General features: G+C 47.9%; 2 protein-coding genes across 4 annotated transcripts in view; both read right to left on the minus strand.

Moving 5' to 3' along the window:
* LOC6599299 (potassium voltage-gated channel protein Shaker) overlaps positions 1–21,523 on the minus strand; it is a 105,601-nt gene that overhangs the window by 50,971 nt on the left and 33,107 nt on the right. The window lies entirely within an intron of this gene.
* On the minus strand, positions 19,009–20,378 carry LOC6599279 (probable serine/threonine-protein kinase cdc7; the record flags this gene model as incomplete). Its single annotated transcript, XM_002024208.2, has 1 exon — positions 19,009–20,378. A coding segment is annotated over one exon (1,335 nt), but the record flags the coding sequence as incomplete, so codon positions are not given.

A 21,523-nucleotide genomic window follows, 5' to 3' on the forward strand; every position in this document is an offset into this window, starting at 1 on the left:
ATTAAGGTAAACAACCAAACACAGACACACTTTTCCACAGGGACAGTGGGCGGAGATCGGGCTGACTGCCAGTGAGAATAAGAATGAGAATGAGAACGAGAGGCAGAGGCAGAGGTGAAAGCTGAGCTCTTCTAGCTGATGGTTGTTGGTTGATGGCTGATGGTCTCAGCTCCTTGTGGCCCGCTTTGATCCTGGCTCCTTGGTCCTGCTTGAGCGGGTTTTGAGCGGCTTTTAAGCGGGCTTTAACACCTTCGAGCGGCGGTATAGTATCCGCCATGTGGCACGCACCGTACAACAAACAGTAAAAAAAAATTGACAAAAAAATATGTGAGAGAACCAGCGGGCGAGAATGGAAACTTGGAACACACTCGAACAAACAACAAACAAACAACAACAACACCAACAACGGGAATCACGCGCGGCAACGCGGCACGCACCTGCAGCACGACTCTTCCCCTGCATGCCACTTCAGCAGCTCCCCAATCCACACTCCCTACTCTCTTCACCCCATTCTTTCGCTCAGGTGGAGTTACCCCTACTGTGGCAGGCAGCAGGCACAGAGGGGGGACTTTCTCCAAAAAAAAAAAAAACAAAAAAAAAACACCAGAAAACGAAACTTTAACTCACTGACTGACGGATAGATTGACTGACTGACAGATAAAAGGACTCACTGAAGGATAGATGATTGACTCAATGACTGACTGACTGAAGGTTAGATTGACTAACTGATGGTTGGACTTCATTCGGTAAATGAATGAATGACGGTTGGTTGGTTGGACTCACTGACTGACGGATTGACGGATTGACTGATTGACTGACTGACAGACGACAGTCGCCGCCAAGCGCGGAACGCGGTGCACGAATACGTTGTGACGACGTGACTGCGACTGCGACGACTGAACCGAACAGAACGCCAGAAAGAGTGTCGGAGCCGCAGCTGGAAGACCAGCGCCAGAGCCACAACCAGAAACAGAACCTGAACCAGAAACAGAACCAGCACCGCACCAGCACCCGAAAGCAGAACCAGAGCCGAACATCGGCCACCGAGTACCGAGCACTGAACGGCAAGAGCCGAGACTTTGACCGAGGCCGAGGCCAGGCCCGAGGCCCCAGCCGAGACCAGGAAAACCCCCCAAAACAAATGAGAACCGAGACACGAGAACCGTGAACCGACAACCGAGAGCCGACAAACCGAAGTCGCCGCCGAGGCAAGCACGTGCGATTTGCTGCAGTCGCTCCATTCCTGATGGCTCTGCGGGCTTAGGCTTCAGGAGCTGGTGATGGCTTCAGCGATGGCGATGGCGATGGCGATGGATTTCCCCAAGCTGCACTCTGACTGCTGACTGGCGACTACTGCCTGCTGCCTGCTGCCTCTGCGTGTTGCGTGCTGTGTCCTGTGTGTACTGTGTGTACTGTGTGGCAGGTACAACTCCTATGCCTCTTGCTTCCCGCTGCAGCACGCCAAAGCACGACAGTGAGAAAGAGAGAGACGGAGTATGAGGAACTGAGAGGAACTGGGCAAAAGGCAAATAGTTTTAGTGCCACTTGGCACGAAACACAAGCGGCTGAAGCGGGCCCAAACAAACAAAAAAAACAAAAAAGGGGAAAAAAACAGAAAACATAGAGAAAAAAATGGAGAAAAAATTAGAGCCAGGCTGAATGAACATGGCTAAGCAGGAGTGGGAGCCAGAGGGGCCGAAGAGGCCGGTGAGGCCGGAGGGACACTGGCGACACTCAGGCCGGCTCGGCCGCTTGGGCACTGAAGCGTGCCCCATGTGGCGTGGCGGGGGGACACACGAAATTCCGCTGGGGCCGGCCTCAGAAGGAATGGAAACGAAAACTAGGTGAAAACTGTAAACGAAACACAACAGAGTGAAAATCGAACCGAATGAAGGGGAAACCACAAAGCCATCAGCTATGACTCCCATTCTCCATCACTCCTTTTGCCCCACATATGGGGGGCAAGGTGTGTTCCGTGCAGCATTGTTCCGGGCTGGCCTCCTCCATTATTAATGTGTGCTTTAAAACGCCGCCGGGCTCGTTATGCTCGCTTCCTCTGTTCGACTTTTGTTGATGTTGCTCTTGCCACACGGAATGAGGGCCGGGGACTTGATTATAATAATGCGAATCTATGCCCCGGCACACACACAAACGCACGCCACATCGGGGAGCGGAAAGGCGGGAAGGTGGGATGCGTGTCACGTGTGCACTTGAATGCATTGCAGGCAGCAGCCGAGGCTGCTGAAGCTGAATGCGCCAACACGGCGTATGAGTAATGCAATTATTAATAAATAAACACGACACACACTCAACCAAGGCACGCGAAAGCTGCAGCAACAGACTGAGAGAGGGTGTGGAGCGGAGCGGAGCGCAAGAGGAGGTACCAGAGCTTAAGCCCAGAGCTTTAAGCTGATTCTTTGACAAGTTCTCAGGCAAACTGTTTGAAAGCTTCGTCACAGCTAAAAGTTCCTTCGCGCGAAGCAGGCTGAAAGCTTTATCCGAGCTTGCGAGCTCAAGTCGCGGCTCGCAAAAAAGCTCTCAGTAGCTTTTAGTACCTCAACTTACTACTAGTTGAGGGACTTGAAGGTGCTTTTGGGTTTGGATACAGCTTTTGGGCAGAATATCAGCTGCAAGTGGAGTTGAGCTTATTGCATCCTTCAAGACATCTAGCCTTTGAGGAAAATGTAAACCTTAGTTTACCTACAGATGGACTGTTGGAAGAACTCTGCCAGAGAAAGCTATCCAAAAATATAAAGCTACCGTACTAATTGGTTTAAGGCATGATATATAGGTCGGTTCCTAATATTACTCTCCACTGCCTGTCCCATTGCTGGGCATGATTGATCTTGTTCACTGTTTTTCCCATTGCCGTGTAGGTTTTAGTGAGACGACTCGCTCATGGATGATCAAAAGGGACAAAAAGAGGACAGCGCGCGTTGAGCATGTTTCTGTGCGGAAAATTGTGTATGGGTTAGAAAGAGAACGAGCGTCATGGTAACTGCGTCGCAGACAGTGATGGTCTTGGAGGGATGGTTTGGTAATACTCGGAGAGTAGTTGAGTTATTGGAGTCTACCCCCACAGTTGCCCCGCAGAATAATTCGCTGTTTGACGAGTTGCAATGGAAACCATCCGATCTAATAGACATAGACATATTCAATATGCACATATCATGCTGGCATCGGGCTCAGATGCAGTGAGCCAAGATATATGTTATCCCTCCAATAGATCCCTTAATCATAGCTGCAGCCTAAATCGCCATCGTCTCAATGCACACATACTTGTACTTTTCCAACTTTTTCGGCCACTATACCGCATAAAACATAAACCCAATGAACTATACCAAACGAAACAACATCGACACAAAATATGTAGCTTGTGAAAAAGGGGAATATATTCAGGATATACCGGTGACTGCGATTGCAGCGGCTCTTGCAGTGGTGACCAGCTTGGTGAGGTAGCACGAGGATTCCCGATTTCTCTTCAAAGCGAGCGGGAACGTTGCCAGTCGATCGATTGGTTTCTTAGCACTGATAGTCTCTGAGAATTGGGCGTCGAGCCCGATGGACAGACAGACATAGCTATATCGAATCGGTTATTGCTGCTGATCAAGAAATTTCTCTTTGAGAAATGCTTCCCACATCCACCATTGAGCAGATATATTCCCAAACTCTTCGAGTAACGGTCTTCAGTTCAAGAGTGCCGAGGAGTCGATGCAAACCAGAGCCATTCAGCGAAGGAACACTCCAGCTGACCAACACCTCGTCCGTGCAAGTGGAAGACTCTGCTAAAGACACAACCATTTAACGCTCGTTGGTGCGGCCCTTAAGCGCTTTTGCTCGCAAGAAATCATTAACCAATTCGCATTACACGTCCCATTCGCAAACATTTCTGGCTTAAGTTTAAAAGTATCTTCTAAAGTTGAACTAATGCTTATTTTAGCATAGAATATGGTTCCCAACCTTTATTACAAAGCAAGCATTTCCATTCCAAAAGAGTATACAAATCTCGATCAGTATGAACAGTATGTCGCTACGACAAAGGGCACCTGTTGACACCACTGTGGATCGATGCCTCAGCTCCAGAATTTTGACAGAGTTTGTAGTATCGACCTGCAGATTATCATAGGCGGAGGTCACCACATTGGCGACTCACAAAAGTTCAAGTGTTGTACTGTTGATGCGAAGATCATAACGGGTCGTATCTACTAGGACGCATTCGAGATGAGAGCCAAGACCCTGCCCGGCTGGTTGATGCAACCGATATTTACTCGTCCCAAAACTGAAGATCACACGGCTGTGAATACAGTAGCATGGACTCCATCGATTGTCGAGGACGCATCGTAGAGGATAACGTGGCGACCACTGGCTCAGTCCTGAAGAGGGTCCTTCCCTTGGTGCGCGACAAGAAGCCGAAGGACCGAGAGTTAATGATGGTTTTCTGTCTTTTCATACAGGACTTAACATTTCATGATTTGCAGTCGAAAGAAGCACTGTAGAAAACCGTCGATGGCGAAAGAACCAAGCCTGCAGGTTTCAGCAGCGCACTGCTTGATCAGTGGGCTTGGTTTCAGCAGCGCACTGCTTGATCACATCTTTGCCAAGTAAAAACTGGACCAAAGATTCAGGTTTTGCAAATCAACTGCTGGCAACGAAAACAAACTAAACTTTCAGGTTTCAGAGTCGCACTGCTTAATTAGTTGCATGTAAAAACGCAGGAAGCCTACAGACTCAGCCGTTGAACCGCTTGCAGGATCGTATCAAGGGCCCAATAAACAGAACCTTCAGGTTAAAACGATAAACTGTGTGTAGGATAAAGATAAATATCTAAGAGATTTAGATGCCCGTTTAACTACAACACTTAAAATTAAATTGATTGTGACTCCTTCCGTCTTCATGACATCATCATTGTGTTATGGGGCTGTGTAACCGAGAATCATGAAGATAGTTAGAGCACCAACTTGAATGCTGTACTGTACCCTCCACTGTTATCCCTTCTGTGTGTTTACATTTTGACGTTCCCTTAAACATATTGCATAGACTTACTTTTAAACTTTGAAAGATATGGTTAGACAGGTTTAAAAACAATTTGATACACTTACCTGAGGATGGGAGCACAAAAAGAGAAACATCAGTCATCGATGAGATAATTGCCAAAAGAGAGTTGAGGGGAAAAAGACAGATAAAGATTAGCAAATGGTATATATAATATACGGATATACAATGTATTAAGAAAGAGTTACAGAGATACAAGGTTAAGATAGTAAATGCTAGATACAAGTGCCAAGCAAAGGCTACGAGCGTCGAGTGCGAGTGGCAAATAAGGGAAACAAAGAAGCACGAGAGCAGAGAGATCCCAGATTTCAGATTGGAGATCGGAGATCTGAATAGCTTCCAAATGGCTGAGAAGACTTACAGCTAAATTATGTCAGATATACACTAATGAGGTTAGCACAGTTCAAATTCAATTTCAGTTGCAGTTGAGATGTACACTGGTTACACACAGAGCAGTTAGTACGATTCGAATCATTGATTCCGCACACAAACAGAGAGGGGGGTGGGCAGGGGGATAGGGAGCACACACATTACGAGAAAGTTAGAGGGTGGATTGGTAGGCTGGTAGGTTGGCAGGAAGGGGATTGGGGATTGAGGATTGTGGAGGTATGGGATTGCGGGATCCTTCGGCTGTTCACTTACCCGCCGGCAACAAGTATCATCTGCATGTTGGCTCTGGTTGTATATGCGGGTCGAATGAATCCACGTCAATGTATTGATCTGTACGAGTGTGTGTGTACGTGAATATGAAGTGGTGTGAGTGTATCTATGGATGGGATAAATGCAACTGGCTGACTACAATGCCGCCTCCTGGCCTCCTGGCTTCGACGCTTTGGCCCTGGCCGCCTGCAGCTGCATGACGGCCGCTGCCCGGGCCAGAGCACAGCTCAACCCGCCTCCGCCTGACCGTCTCCTGGGCGTCTCTCTGGCTGGGCGCACGCCCCTGCACAAGCGTTCGTCGATGTTAGCTTTGTTTCACTGTATTTCGAACCGGCACTGGCAGCGATAGCTGCAGCCGCAGCGGAACTCCGTTTTGTGTCTGTAGTCGCTTTTGGTCTTTGTTTGCCGGCAGCTCCATTTGCTGTGCGGCATTTGGTTATCGATTCGGTTGTCACTTACTGAGGTACGGCAGTTTTTGACATGGTCGATAGACTACCGATATCTATAGGTGAACGAAATTCGATACATATCCATCTCGATATCACAATGGATATATTGTATATGCATCGATAGCTTAGTCGATACTTTTGGTATGCACGAAAAGCGGCCAGATGATCTATCGATAATGTAAAGGCACAAGTCTCGATAGTGCCAAACGTTTCGCTGGTGCTATTGAATCCAATTGGTAGTTCGTTATTTAATTTTTTGAATAGCTTGCCATGATAATTATCGATAATATCGAGAAGGGTTCAAATGCACGCTTTTCGATCAATCGCAGGGACCACTTCGCATATCGACGCCCATGGCGGATTTTTATCGGTCGATGATCGATGGCACACCTCTCGATCTATCGCTCCTTTAAGGGCTCCCGGGGAAGGGGATCCTCTCTACCTTGGCACTACTGCCCCACTCGGTGGAGCACTCGATTTCATTTCCCCCACACTTTGCACTTTTTCTTTTTGTTTTTTATGGCTGCGGCTTGCGGTTGATTCGTTTCGTTGTTTGTTTGTTTTTCATTTGCAATTACATATCAGCGGTTGCTGCGGTTGTGCCACATGTTGCTTCTGTGCAACCTTCAGTTGCTGTTGCAACTGTCGAATGCTTTTTATTTCCTTATTCACTTGGTTGCTGGCGTTTTTCTTCGTTTTCTTTTTTTCTGTATTGTGTATCACATTTGCGGAAAGCTTTTTGCTGCCGACTTTTTGGGGCACCGAAAAAACAAAGATTAAGGAACGAATTGAATTTCACTGTGAAATGATTAACACATTTGCGGTATATCGAAAGTAATTTGTTATTGTTGTTGTGTTTCATTCCGATCCGTGGCGTTCCGTTCAGTTCCGTTTCATTTCGTTTCGTTTCGTTTCATCGGCACTTTCGGTCATTCCCCGTCCTCCCCTTCTAACACTTGGGTCACCAAGGTCGTTGCTTTGGCGGATGCAGGCCGCACAAATATTCTATTCATCTCTCGCTCCCATACCATCCCCAACATACTCTCGCACGGCACACACACGACGTACGTTATTGTTGTTGTTGCAAGCAGCTGTTTTCGTAGACAGCACGCGTCGCACAAAGTGACGAGTAATCCCGTTGTCAAAATGGAAGAAAAGTTGGGAAGCAGAAAGGAAAATGTACACACGCTGGGCAGCACCGAGCGGGTTGGCGCCACTCGGTCAACTGGTTGGACGCACTGCTCTGTTGGTGGTACTGCTACAGCCACAGCCACAGCCACTGCCACTGACAGTGCTGTCACTTCGTAGCTGCTTCTTCTTCGTTTCAATTAATTAATTAAACAACAATTTTTCGTTTGTTTTGTATCGCATATAATTACATAGCAAAATATTACGCATACGCCAAGTCGACGCCATAATGCCCTAGAGAAATGCACTCACACACACACACACAAACAGAGACAGAAAGAAAACACAGAGAAAGCAAGAGAGAGAGAGAGAGAGAGAGTCCGAGAATAGCGACAAAGTAATAAAAAAAAATATATATATATTAAAAAAACAGAAATATTAATAAATGTAAATAAAACGAGAACATCGCACAGCTGCTTTATTCCGTGTGGAAATGCTGCTGCTGCTGCTGCCGCCGTTGATGATGCTGCTGTTATTGGCGCTTCTTCCTCCTGCAGACATGCGCCCCTTGACCACCCCACACACAACCTTCCGCTGTTTTTTCATTAAGGAAATTTGTTTACGTTTGAGCCAGAACCAGAGCCAAAACCGGAAAGCCACTAAACCAGTTAACACACTCCGTACACACACACACACGCACACAGAGCAAGAGAGCAAGATATGTGTCAAACGGTCTCTCTCTCTTAATTTGCATAGAATGGACATATATATTTTATTAAAATTCTTTTATTATCGCTTTATTTTCGGTTTATTTCGGTCTGAAAGAGGAATTTCCCTCGCTTCGCACATTGCGTATACGTAACGAAAATGCCGCGCGCGCGGTCCAAAATGTAAATTGCAGCCCGTTGTTCCATTTGCCAAAACGTTTCCTCAACACACACACATACACACACATCATGACAGAGAAGGTACTACAGAGAGAGAGAGAGAGAGAGAGAGAGAGAGAGAGAGAGAAAGAGAGAGCGATGGCGTGAAGGAAAAAGAAAGAGCACGAGCTAGATGGACAGAGAGAGCTTCGGGAGACGTCGGCATCTCATGGACTTGGGCACGGACACGGACATGGACCCGGCTTTGGCAATGTAACACTGACACACTGACATCGACATGGAAACTTGGCTGGGGTGGCGGTGGGGTAAACAGGGAATATAGAGGACACGATAGGGTAGGTCAATCGCAGTGTGTGCAATGAGTGTTTGTGTCTGCGTCTGTGTGTGTGTGTTTGTGTGTGTGTTGTGGGTGGTGGGGACTTCACAGATGGGGCATGGCGTTTGCAGTTGATAGGTTTTCCGACCTCTTCAAAGAGTTGACATTTTTGTGGGTTAAATTAAGTTAGGAAAATGGTTAACCATTAGACGACAGATACGCATATGTGTATTGTATTGCTGAATAGCATTTAGAGATGCACAAAAGGGAGCTCTCAGGCAGAGTAATGGATTTTGTTTCGAATTGAATTACAGAATGCAAAAAGCTCTCTTTATGGTTTTTGTGGACGATTTAGTCCACAAAAATACAAAGGGACTGCACTCATTATTGCTTGTGGTACTTCACTCTTGTCCCCTAAACAGTCCTCAAATACAATGTTCGACACAATGAGAAAACAATTGATAATATTCAGCTCAGTTGATGGCCTTCCGCCAATAGAGGGGGTGAGATTGCACTGCATTTACATACTGCAATACATATCCATGGAAATATGTGATAGATCTACTATTGATGAGGTTTTGGAAGATTGGAAACAGTTGGCATAAACTTAATTGGAATGCTAAAAACCCCAATAGAATACGCCAGAGTTCTATACAAATGAACTTGTTATCAAATCCTTGCTCTTACACACACAATCGTACAATATATAGATAACAGACTTTTGGGTTACGCGCAGGTCAGCGGAAGACAATCATAGAAGTTCGTGTGGCAAGAGGAGGAGGTGGCGGCGAAGAAGGAGAAGGAAGAGCCGTAACGGAATTGCCGGAAACTCTAATATGTATCAATTGACAAAACAACAACAACAACCAAAACAATGGGCAAAGAGACAGAGATGGAGATGGAGACAACAATAAAGGATAACGGGTAGCGGTGAACAGCGAACTTCTGCGAATGGTAAACGGTAAACGGCAAGCGGTAAACGGTAATGGCACACGACACAAGTCAATGACAGAGACGGTGACAGGCGACAGGCGACAAGCGACGCGACGCTCCAAGAGGCAAACAACAACGAAAGTGAACGCAACGCGGCGGGACAACAATACTACGAGCAGCGGATGATGCGAACAACGAAACGAAACGAACAACAGCAGCAGCAGCAGCCCCAAATCAAGGAAGAAGCAGAAGCACAGCAGAAGCAATCACAAACATTTCTTCGTGTTTCACATTTTGCCAAAACGTTTCCCGTTAGCTCGGAATCTCTGTGTTTTGTGCTGCTGCGATGCTGCGGGGACTGCTACGGGACTGCTTGAAAAGGCACTGCTTGAAAGAGAGCGAGAGCACGCCACTCTAGACACGTGAGAACAGCGTCAAACACGAGCACTCGCACTAATGGAGCACAGGCGTGTGGCTGGGGTGGGCGGGAGAGGCGCCAAAACGAGAGCGAACACGCACACACGAGTCAGAGCGAGACAGACTGCTGATATGGCTGATGGATGGATTAGGTACTGGCTAAACGAGAGACAGAGACCGAGACGACGAGTCCAAGAGAATGAGCAAAAGAGAGCGCGGGGCACAACACAGCGTGTGAATGAGTGCGTAAAACGTGCTTACGCTACCGAAACGTTTTATGGGCAGTCCGCCATATATCTCGAATTACGGAAATGACATTGGTTCGGTGTATTAAGTTTCCCATAAGCGAATGGCCTAATTCGAATGAAGTGTCGCAAAGGGCAAATGTCTGCACTTAGAAAAACAAATCACATTTTAATGTTTAAAATGTTTTAATGTTTCCCACTCGAGTCGTTGCTTTCGATTTCATCGCGGAGTTTTATTGGGTACTTGTGCCCGAAGCTTTGCTTTCCAAAACTGCGGACGGAATCCTATAAACCATAAACACCTTCAACAATTCAGCAACGCATTTCACCGATGCAAAAACTGATCGAATGGAACCTTTCTGATTTCAGCGGTAGAAGAGTGGTAGACAGCATCACTGCTTTTCAGATGCTGACTCATTTGGCCAGTACTTGGGCTACGCGTTTCGGAGAGTGTGTGCCGCTGCAGATGCTGGAGAGGGCGGGTGTCGAGGGGTGCTGGGATGGCGGGGAGGCGAGATGCAGAGCACACGAGTAAACGAGAGTGTTTGCCGCCTGGCAGACTCATGAATCGGATTCCATTTCATTCTCTGCCGTACTGCGCTGCCTGCAGAAGCTGCTGTGGCTGATAGCTGGTGGCTGGCTGGCTGGCTGGCTGGCTGGCTAGCTGCTAGCTGGTGGCTGGTGGCTGGTGCTCTGGCAGTCTGCCTCTGGAGAGGATTTATGTAATTGTTGGATTGTGAATCGAAGAGGAGGAAAATTAAGTTTTAATACGATTTCCCGGCTCGTTCCGCGTCCGCGTGCGGCGTTTATGCAACTGCCAGTCTCGATGGAACATTTTTGCCAGAATAGACCCAGAGACTGCCACGCACACACACACACACACACACAGAGACACATACACATATACATACGGACACAGACACACAGACACCCAGACACAGTTGGACAGAGAGACATATCGATAGCGACAGCATTTGGGTGCAACAAGAACAAGAACAACAAATTGATTACTAAAACGGTAGAAGGACTCCTGGTGGCAGGCAATGCAAATGAATGCAACGAGAATCGAGAATGGGCAATGGGAATGAGAAAAAGGGAAGGCGAAAATGAGAATGAAACTAAAACGTTAAACGTTTCTTTGGCGCCACACCATCCTCCCTCCCCCCCACCTTGGTACCCCGCGTCGTTTGGCTGCTGCCACCTGTCAGACCCCCCCTTTGCAAACAACTTATGCTTGCCACGTGTTTTTTTTTTGTGGCAAAAGACGGTACAATCGGGGCACAGAAAGTGGTTCGAATTTCAGTTACTTTTACTTTTATTGTCTGCCTGTCTGTCTGTCTGTCTGTCTGTCTGTTGGTTACACAATTTACAGAGACACAGAAGGAGACAGCTAGGAAGAGAGAAGGAAAGAGACAGCAAGAGACGTGTGTATAATTATAGCCAACTGCTGTGCCACATTCCGCCACTGAAAGATATGGCCTGGCCCGTTTAGACCCCGTCTTGAGGCTTAGGCAAAAGTGCAAGCCATATCCAAAGGGAGTTGGGCGGATGGGTGGCTGGACAGCTTGGACTGGTGGGTGTGGGTACGGTGTGTGGTGTGTGGTGTGGCAAAGCGCGCCAGACAACAAACAGACAACAAATGAGAGGCCAAATCTACTGAGGAACGAGCTGAATCGAAACGGAAGGGTATGACGAACGACAGACAGAGGAATAGGCGCAGTGGGGAGTCCCCATCACACGGACAGGGACACGGACACGAAGAAGCGGCGTCTCAAGCAAGGACAAAGATGGGGAGCTTCACGCAGAAGACGAATAGAAAGTCCTATGGCAGAAAATCAGGAGGTAAATAAAGAGATCGATTGGAAATTATAGTAAACGAACAACGGAAGCATAAGATGAGGGATAAAAGAAAGTGGAATGAAAGTAGAAGTGGAAGAAGAACTGAAATGTTTTCATCAATCAAAGAGAAACTTCAACGAAACCAGCAGTTATCGTTTGATCGGCAGGCCTTATGGCACTCATCGATAGAAACACGCAAAACGCAAAATACAACCCTGTGAATTATATGGGAGAGCAATGTGCTTATTCGATAAATTGGTGTGACGAGCATTTAACAACAATCTATAGACAATAGTTAGGACAGATTGTATCAATAGATTAAAATATATATATATTTTCCTAGATCAAGAGCTACATGGACGAATAGGCAAGCGCAGAGAGGCATATGTACATACGTATAAGAAATAGATATATTTGTGAATGGATATTCTCTCTGGATGAATAGATGAGAGAATAAATGCCAGATAAATAAATGGACAGATAGATTCTTATAAATTATTCTAGATTATTATTGCCAGACGGAAGTCAACAAAGCACGATCGTTCTATCTATATAATCTATATATCACTATTAATATGAGTTGATGAAAAGATTTCAATAGTAAAATACCACGCCCTCATATCTTATAGATCTTATATATTTTTCTACATTTGTATAAATGTTTTCGCTCAGTGCATGCCACTCGATGTGACGACTACAACGACTCCCATCCAGGTGGCGACCCCACTTCTTCTGGGGCAAGGAAACGGAGTTGCCGCATTCTCGGAGACAAGCAAAAGTCGCAGTCGAGTGCCAAACGGTCAATGGAGTTTATTTTCGGCTGGGGTCAGCACACAACGATGTCACAAGGGGGAAGTGGAGAGTGGAGAGCGGAGAGCCGATTGTGGACGTGATTTGCGTATCAATTGATTTTCCCCCAACACACAGAAACCCAAAAAACCAAAAGAGAAATGAATCAGAAATGAAAGCGAGAGAGAGAGCAACATTTTGACAGAATTTTGCATAATTGAATGTGTGTTTGTTTTTCCGCTCCCTTCGTTTTCCGGCTTTCGGCTTTCGCCTGCCAGTGGATGCATTTTTAATATTTCAATTATATCTGATGCTCTTTTTTGGGGTCAAAATCAGCAAAAAACAAAAGCAGAAATCAATGCGAATGCGAACCGGCATATTTACATTTTATCCAGCTCATCAACGATGGCCCCATAGATGAACATCCTGCTGTGGGGACTCCTCCCGCTGCTCCTTCTGCTGCTGCTCCTGCTGCTGCTGCTGCTGCTAATGCTGATGGTGCAACTCCACTTCACAGAACACAACTCACGTGAAAAAAATGTAGAAAACTTGAACAAAAAGAGCTCGGCAATCCACTGGCCAGCCAGAATGCGTTTTGCACGGCACTGCAGCTGCGGCGGCGGCGGCGGCCATGCTGCGGATGGCCCCAAACACTCGAGCACGCACTCACGGATCCCAGGGATTCGGAGAACTGAACCCTGGATATTCAATTCTGGATCGGGCGAGGATCAGGCCGACGATAGCACGGAGAGGCAACCGAAACAATGGACCGGACCACTGCGGCAGGGACGATGGCGATGACAACGACGATGAGGCGAAACTTTGATGCCGCAGCACTTGATGAGGTCCGCATGGAGCGAGGAGCCAGCAACGCTTCCGCTTTCCGCGCCGAGTGCAACTGCAACGTGGACGGCAGCAACATCAGGCCGCAGAACCGAAAAACTGACAAAACCGAAAACTCAGACAAACCCAGAAAGACCCACAGCCGAAAATGTTGTGCCTGACTGCCGAAAAATGTATGGAAAGGAAAAACAAATGGCAGACAAAAAAGAAAATGTCAGCCAGGCAGGCAGGCAGGCAGGCAGCAATAGCAGCGGCAGTGGCAGCGGCATCGGCATCGGCAACGCGACACATAAAGGACACAAACAAAAATGTTTGTCGCCACAGCAGCAGCAGCAGCAGCAGTTGTACAGCAACAACACTGAGAGAAGTGCCAGTAAAAATTCCAAAAAATTACAGCAAAAACAAGCCACAAAGAAGGGACAACATCAGGTAGCGAAGCATTGGATACCCTGGCAGATGTCCATGTGTATTTACTAGTACAAAGATTATCAGGTTTATCTTTAGAGGAAGAGAGAGCCTCGGAGATGTGTACTCCTGTTGTTGCCTACCTAAAGTCGATCGTACTTTCTCCAAGGGTATGAAGAAAGAGAGAGTGAAAGAAAAGGGCAACGCAGACGCCAGCTATGCGGGCATGGGATGGGGGGGTGGCATCCAACTGGCGAAAGGCGTCGTCGGCTTACGACGCAGCAACAACAATTAGGCAGAGGCGGCACCAAAAACAGCGACGCCAACGATGACTGCAGCAGTGGCAGCAGCTGTTGCAAGTGTTGTTGCCACTGCTTGTTGTTTGCCATTTGGCGTTTGAACAGCAGCAGCAGCCACATCAGCAATTGCAGCCACTCGAGTGCCCAATAGGCCTAGTCCTATATATATATATATACATACATTCGAGTTTGGGTGTGTGTACAAGTCCTACACTTATGGCTGACACTTTGTCATACAAGCCACTTGACAAAAATGTTATTTATACGAAGAGAAGGGCCACAACACACACACACACACAGAGAGAGAGCGAGAGAGAGCGATAGAGAAAGCTTGAAAAACTTGAGAAAAACAACGCCAAAGTGCAATATTTGGACTAGAAAATACCTATTTTGCAGATGTATCTGAGGATATCTGGTCCGATCGGAGCTAAGCCCTCTTTAATGAGGGAAAGTATGAAAGAATTGCGTATTTCTGGCATGCGATACGATGGATGCGCCCACTCCTAATGGCTTTAAGATCCAGGTGTTTATAGTATCCAGAAACACAAGTGGAAATATGAATATGGAGTCTGGCTCTTAGTTTGGCTAAGCTCTCTACAAATATGTATATAATCGATTTAACAATAGACGATATCCCTACCTATATATATAATATCCATTTCCAAGAACCAATCCATTGGACCTTTGTCTGCCACAAGTATCAAGCGGCAAGGGTATCCAGTGCGTCGAGTCCCATGGATCGAAGCTTTTTCTCTTGTTCTATAACCAATAATTTTCTTTCAGTATTTCTGCTGCCGCTGGTGTTGTTGTTGTTGTTTGCCCTTTAGTTGATTTGCTTATTGTTTGCCTTTTGGCTCCATTTTCTCACAAAATAAGGAAAACCCAAGCGGAGCCAAATAGGAGGGAAGAAGAAAGCTGCAGAGGAGTGGAGGCGTAAGGGAGTCGTGGAGGCGGTAATGCGTGCTGCCCCACTGGGGAAGTCTCCAACAATTGCTGCCGCTGTCGCTGCCGCTGGTGCTGGTGCTGCTGTCGTTGTCACATTTTTTGGAAGAAGCCAATGACTGTTGTCATATGCGAAATAATAAAAGAAATCAGCGGGCGGCAGGCAGCGGGAGGCAAGTGGGGCATGAAAACTTGGCTTGCGTGATTCCATTGAAAGTTTATGACGGCAAAATAAATGACAGCAGCAACATCAGTCGCAGGGGCAGTGTGTGGCAGTGGCCATAAAAAAAAGATGAACGACAAACTGTCGCTAAATAAATCGCTGCTGACGTCGTCGTCGTCACACACAGACGCCCGCACTGTGGGAAGGGGCAAGTTCTTTCGTAGAACATTTTTGTCGCAGCGCTCAATAAATAAATAAATGCCGGTAGGCCAAAGACAAAGACAAAGCCAAAGCCAAAGCGAAAGACTTTGATTGGGGCAGACGTGCGACTCCAGGTGACGGCAGGTGGGGACGGGTGGGCCGATGACGTCAGCAGGCAGACGGCGGCAGGCTCATCGGCTGAGCTCTGGGTCCCGGTCTGGCCTAATGGATTCCTGTGGCCTGCGCTGCACCGCTCCGACCTTCACACGGGGTAGGGGAAGACCTGGAGAGGGACTTTGGGGGGATGGCGGGGATGAGCTGGTGGTGCATTCACATTATTCATGCAACTGCCGCAAGTGGCAGGCAACATCAGCAGTAGCAGCAGCAGCACGTGCAACTTTTACTTTCATTCGCTTTGTGCTCGTTTCGTGCTTCGATTTGCCGGCGAGTTCAAGGTTGTACCTGCCACAGCGCCTGCAGCGGGGGCGAGTGGGGGAATGGGGTATGGGGCATGGGGCAGGGGCTGCGGCTGCGGCTGGAGCAGGGTGTCGACTAATTGCTGGCCCTTGAGCCAAAGTTGTGCCACAAACACACACACACACACGCACACACACACAAACTTAAGCGAACAATAGTTTCCATAGCATACTTTTTAGCGCTCGCAAGTTGGTCGCCGGAAAAGGTCCTGCGGCAGACAATTAACGTGGAGAGGGGAACGGGAGGGTCGGCAGGGCACTGTGGCGTGTACTATTTCCATGAAATTATCTCAACCAAAGGGAAGTCAAATAAAGTTTTGAACAGAAACTGCAAAGATATGTATTTCCATACTTATCGATGGCCAGAATGAAAGTTGCCCGGAATAAAAGGTATACGAGTGGAGAGAGGGCCAAGTAGGGGGCGTAAGTGCTACGTAGGCGTGTCTCTTTCGGTGGCACATTGAGCTGGATGACATTAAATAATTAATAATTGCCGGGCATTAGGCAAAAAATTTCGCGACAATAGCAACAATTTCCATAGAATTTCCATAGCAAATCATTTGGCACTGGGCCCAAAAACACACACAAAAGAGAGGGAGATAGGGAGAGAGGAAAGCCAATAAGTATTGTTGGGCAAATGCATTCGAGCTACGAATTGTTTTGTCCTCGCCAAAGGCCTTTACACTTCCTCGACGGCAAATACACAAAAAAACGCAGAGGAAAATCTGTTCGCTTTGGACGAGACATTGAATACACTTCAAAGCTAGCAGGGGCAATGGAATCCGAAGTTAATTTTGTTAATAGAACCTGCAAATGTGATTCGTGTGGCGTGGGGATCGATGTTCAGATTTCGGTTTGGACCTGCGGAGTAGCTTCAGTCAGGGCAAGGCTCTTCGAAAAAAGGGCAATACCCGGTAGGATAAAGCAAAAAAATGTTGCGAGTGGCCGACTCAATGAGTTTTCCGCCCCTCCATGCCGCTCCATGCCGCACCATTCTGCTCCTTTTTGCCTCTGTTTGGCGGCGGGGGGCTTATCGCTGTGCAAAGATCGCCACAAAGGCCATGTTACGAAATTATTGGACGCACAAACACAGGAGAGAGAGAGAGAGAGAGAGAGAGAGCGCGAGGGAGAGAGAGAGAGACATGGCATGCAATGCAAATAGTCAACACGCCGCCACATGCCGTGCACACAAATCAAGGGCAACATGTCTCATTCCGGGTCTGCCTCTTGCCAGGGGGATGGGGCGGTGATGTTTTAGGGGTAAGTGTTCGTCGAATGGGGGGGAGGGGGGGCGGGAGTGTGTAGAAGGTGGCGGGTTGGGGGAGTGAGTGCTGTGTGGCGAGGTCGACTCTGCCGGGCAATTTAAATGGCGGCTACATGTCGCAGCCATGGCGTCGCGTGTTCCCTTTCTCCCACTCTTTTTCTCTTTCTCTCCCTCCCTCTCTCTCTCTCTCTCTCTGTCTCTCTCTCTGTGTCGCCCACGTGTTGGCCACTCCGTGGGTGGGGGTTGTGGGTGGTTGGTTGGCTGACTGGGTATGACTGTTGCCAATTAACTCAAAACTGCAGAGTAATGCTTTTTGGCCCCAGAAAAGGGAGTACTACGGCCTGTACCTCTACCTCTAGCTCTCCCCCTATGGATCTCCCTCTCTTTCTCTTCCTTTCCCTCTCTTTTGTTTGCTGTTTGTTGTTTGTCGTTTGTGGCATTGACATAAATTCCTCAAAAAATAAAAACAACAGAAACACGTGGAAAAGCACAGAAAAGAACAAGCAGCAACAGCAACAAAGGGCGCAGCCCCGGACACGCAAGCCACATTAAAGCAATTTCCCTGCGACATTTAGATCCCCCCCAACCCGCCCTCCGCATTACATAAAAGCGTTAAATATATGCCAGAACCAGAGTCAGAGAATAGGAGCAGAGAGCAGCAACATCCCATAAACATCTCTGAAAGAATAGAAAGTTAGCTTCGATTTCGGGAGGTCGGCGTGGTGTGCCCCCGTTCTGATTTATCTTTCGTTTTTTAGTCTCTTTGTGTAGTCGGTGGCGTATACGTAATGAGGCGGGAGAAAGAAAGGGCAAAGGGGCAGAGCCAGAGCCAGAGCCAGAGGCAGGATTAGCGACAGAAACAGGAGACAGTAGCAAACGGCATCAGATTCGGAGGACGCTGACTTATGCTGGCTCCAGTTAGACGCACATTTATTTTTACACTTCCTACAACCATCCTCCGCCAATTGTCAACCCATCCCTCGATGATACCCTTTCCCCAGAGGGTAACAACACTTAGAGGAATGCCGAGGAATGGATGAAGAGAGAAGATTGAAGATCTTTCACAGTCCTATCGTTCCAGAATCCATTCTTACCCCAAATAATTCCCTATAAGATGATACTTTGAAACGCAATCGTTATCCCGGACGAAACAACTCTGATTCCAAGGAAAGGTATTCAAAGCTTCGGTGCGGCCAAGCGAATGTTTTTCCAGTGTTTTTTTGGCGTGGAGCTCAGCAGAGCTGGAGCCTGGCGCCGTCTGCTGTCTGTTGATTCCCATTCGAGAATAGATTCGGGATTCGCTTACGGCTGCGTTCTCTGCCGCCTGCTGGGGCATTGACTTGGCGGCGACTTGGCTCCTGACCCCAGGGCAAAGTTGCTTCGGGCATTACGCATACGCATAGATAAGGTCATAAGGTCGATAGATAGATAAATAGATTCATGGGTGCTTTAGGGAAGGTGAGAATGGAATAAGATGAGTTGAGCTGTGGTGAGTGGAGGTGAGGCATGGTAATCGCAGGGTATTCAACAAGCCGCTAGAAGCATTGGAAAAGCGAAAAAGCGAAGCATTACTCAAAAACGTATTCATATGTATATTCATCAACGTTTTATTCAAATCTTTACAACAGAAACTAATATTCAAAGCAGAAATTTTTGAATTAAAATTAAATTAAAAATTAAAATTGGTAAAAAGCATCGTCTTCATCGGCTGCTTCTATTGATTTTTGTATAATTTTCATAATTTTCTTTTTGCTGTTGGCTTTGAGGCTAAGTGGCTTAAGTGGCTAAAGAGCGGTTTGCTTGTGCTTTGGCTTGCTCTGATTTTGATTTTGATTTGATTTTGGATTGTGATTTGGTGGTACTTCTCATAGGGATTCTCCGGGGCGGCCTTCTTGTCCTTCTTGGCGGGCGTGCCCTTGCGCGGCCGATTCATCATCGGATCGTCCATGGTGCGCGATGACTGCTGCCGGGCTTGGGCCGGCGGACCCGGTGGTTTTTTCTTTTTCTTCTTCTGCGGCTCCTGATGCATGGGATTGAACATGAACTGAATCTGCTGCTGCTGCTGCTGCGGCTGCTGCTGTGGCAGATACTGCTGCTGCTGCTGATGTTGCAAATGTTGCAAATGTTGCTGCTGCTGCTGCTGGAGCTGCATCTCGCGTCGCTCGAGGAACGCCGCATTGGCAGAGGCCACCGTGGCAATGCGCTGCTGCTGCTCGATCTCCTCCAGCTCTCGCTCCCGCTCCCGTTCCCGCCGCTTGCCGAACTGCCCCAGCTGTGAGCTGCGGCGCCGCAGCGTTGCCGCCGCGTAGGGATTGGCTCCCGCTCCCCCGCCGTTTGTCCCCAGGTTGGGCTCTGCCACACCGAACAGGCGCCGGATGCGCCGCCTGCCGCTGATGAAGCCCAGGCCCAGCTGCACGCCCAGTCCCATCCCCAGGCCGGCGGGGGCCGTGCTCTGGCTGAAGCTGCTGCCCGCCTCGCTGCTGCCGGCTCCATTGACCATCTGGCTGAAGTTGCTGTCCAGATCGCAGCTGCCGCCGCCCAGAGTGCCCGCCGAGTCCGAGGCGCCGCAGGGGAATAGATATGTGTTCAGGGTGCTCAGCGTCGTCGAGGTGGAAGTGCCCGTTCGACTGATGGCTCCCGTATTGAGCTGCTGCTGCTGCAGCAGATGGTTGTCTCTGTCTCCTCCTCCTGGTGGCAGCGGAAGTTGCAGGGTCAAAGGATTGCTCAGTGGCAAGGGCAGTGGCAAAGGCTGTGGCTGTGGCTGTGGCTGTGGCAGCATCACCGCCGTGGAGCCACTCGCGCTGCCAGTGGTGCTGCTGTCGTAGCTGTGGGGATTCACATAGATGTGGTTGTTGTTGCTGCTGGTTGTGGCAGTGGCAGTTGCATTTCCCGTTGCCGTTGCCGTTGCAGTTGCAGCAGGTGTTGCTGTTGTGGCACCAGTGTTGACCACCAGCCCCGTGCTGCTCTCATTGTGATTGTTGTTGCTGGCCTGCCGACTGCTGGTATTGTTGTTGCTGTTGCTGCTGTTGTTGTTAATGTTGCTCAGATTCACCCTATAGCTGGTGCTGCTGCTGGTGGTGGTGCTGTTGTTGTTGTTGTTGTTATTGTTGTTGTTGTTGTTGTTGTTGCTCGGATCGGTGGTGCGTGCCGGCGCCGTGGCAGGTCGCGTTGAAAAGCCACCACCTGCCACTTCCTCAGGTCCCGATGTTGCTGCCGCTCCTGGACCTGCTGCTCCTGCCTGATGCTGCTGCTGCTGTTCATTGCTGGGGGCACTGTTGCCATTGCCATTGCTGCTACTCATTGTCGTTCGTTGTGTCACAGAGAGTGTTGCACCTTCAAATTACTTCAATTTTGGATTCGCCTTCATTTCACTTGAGTTTTCTTTTTCGGATTTCGAGTTTTGTTTTTTTTGTTTGTGTTTTTCTTACTATTTTCCTGTACTTTTTAGCAAGCGATTAGTGTATAATTGTGGCATGTTGCTTTTACTAATACGTTGCTTATTTATTTTATTTACTTTTTGGACACTTTTCTAACAAGATTTGACCCTTGCAGAGGGTTCCACAGAAGCGGGCATCTCCTATCGGCTGTTGTCGATAGAGCCATGCCCGTATTTATTGAGTCCTTAAAACAAATACTTCTCCCACCTCCTGGAGAATACTTCTCCCAAACCTGTCTAACTGTTTAACGGACAAATTGTTATGTTTTTTCTTGTTTAATATATTTTTTCTGATTCTGCAACGAACGAATCGGCAAGGGTATTCCAGTCTTCGGTCTCCGAAGCTAGGCAATCTTTTCATCTGTTTAATTATTTGCAATCCACACCAAAAGTTGTATGTATTCACATTCACAATCACATTTGCGCCAGCATGTGTGTATTCATATCGTATTTATATTCATTTTTGCTGGACTAATTCCAATTTTGAATCCGAGTTGAATGCACTGCACTGCCCGGGGCCTGTGCCACTGTCTGTGTCACACGATTCGCACTCTGCGGGGCACTCGAACAAAAAATTTGAACTGAACAGATTATTGGAGGGGCAGGACGCAGGGCGCAGGGCGCACCAACACTCACGCACTTTTGTCACTGCAAAATTGTTGCCTACTTCGAGGCGTTGGACATCAACAAAAACAAAAATGAAGATTATTCATAATTATCCAAGGCGTTGCACCGTTTGCTGTCACTGCCACTGCTCCCTCCCTCTCTCTCTCTCTCTC

The sequence above is a fragment of the Drosophila persimilis genome, unplaced genomic scaffold (genome assembly GCF_003286085.1).
Source record: "Drosophila persimilis strain 14011-0111.01,24,50 unplaced genomic scaffold, DperRS2 tig00000735-arrow-arrow-pilon, whole genome shotgun sequence".
Classification (NCBI taxonomy): Eukaryota; Metazoa; Arthropoda; class Insecta; order Diptera; family Drosophilidae; genus Drosophila; species Drosophila persimilis.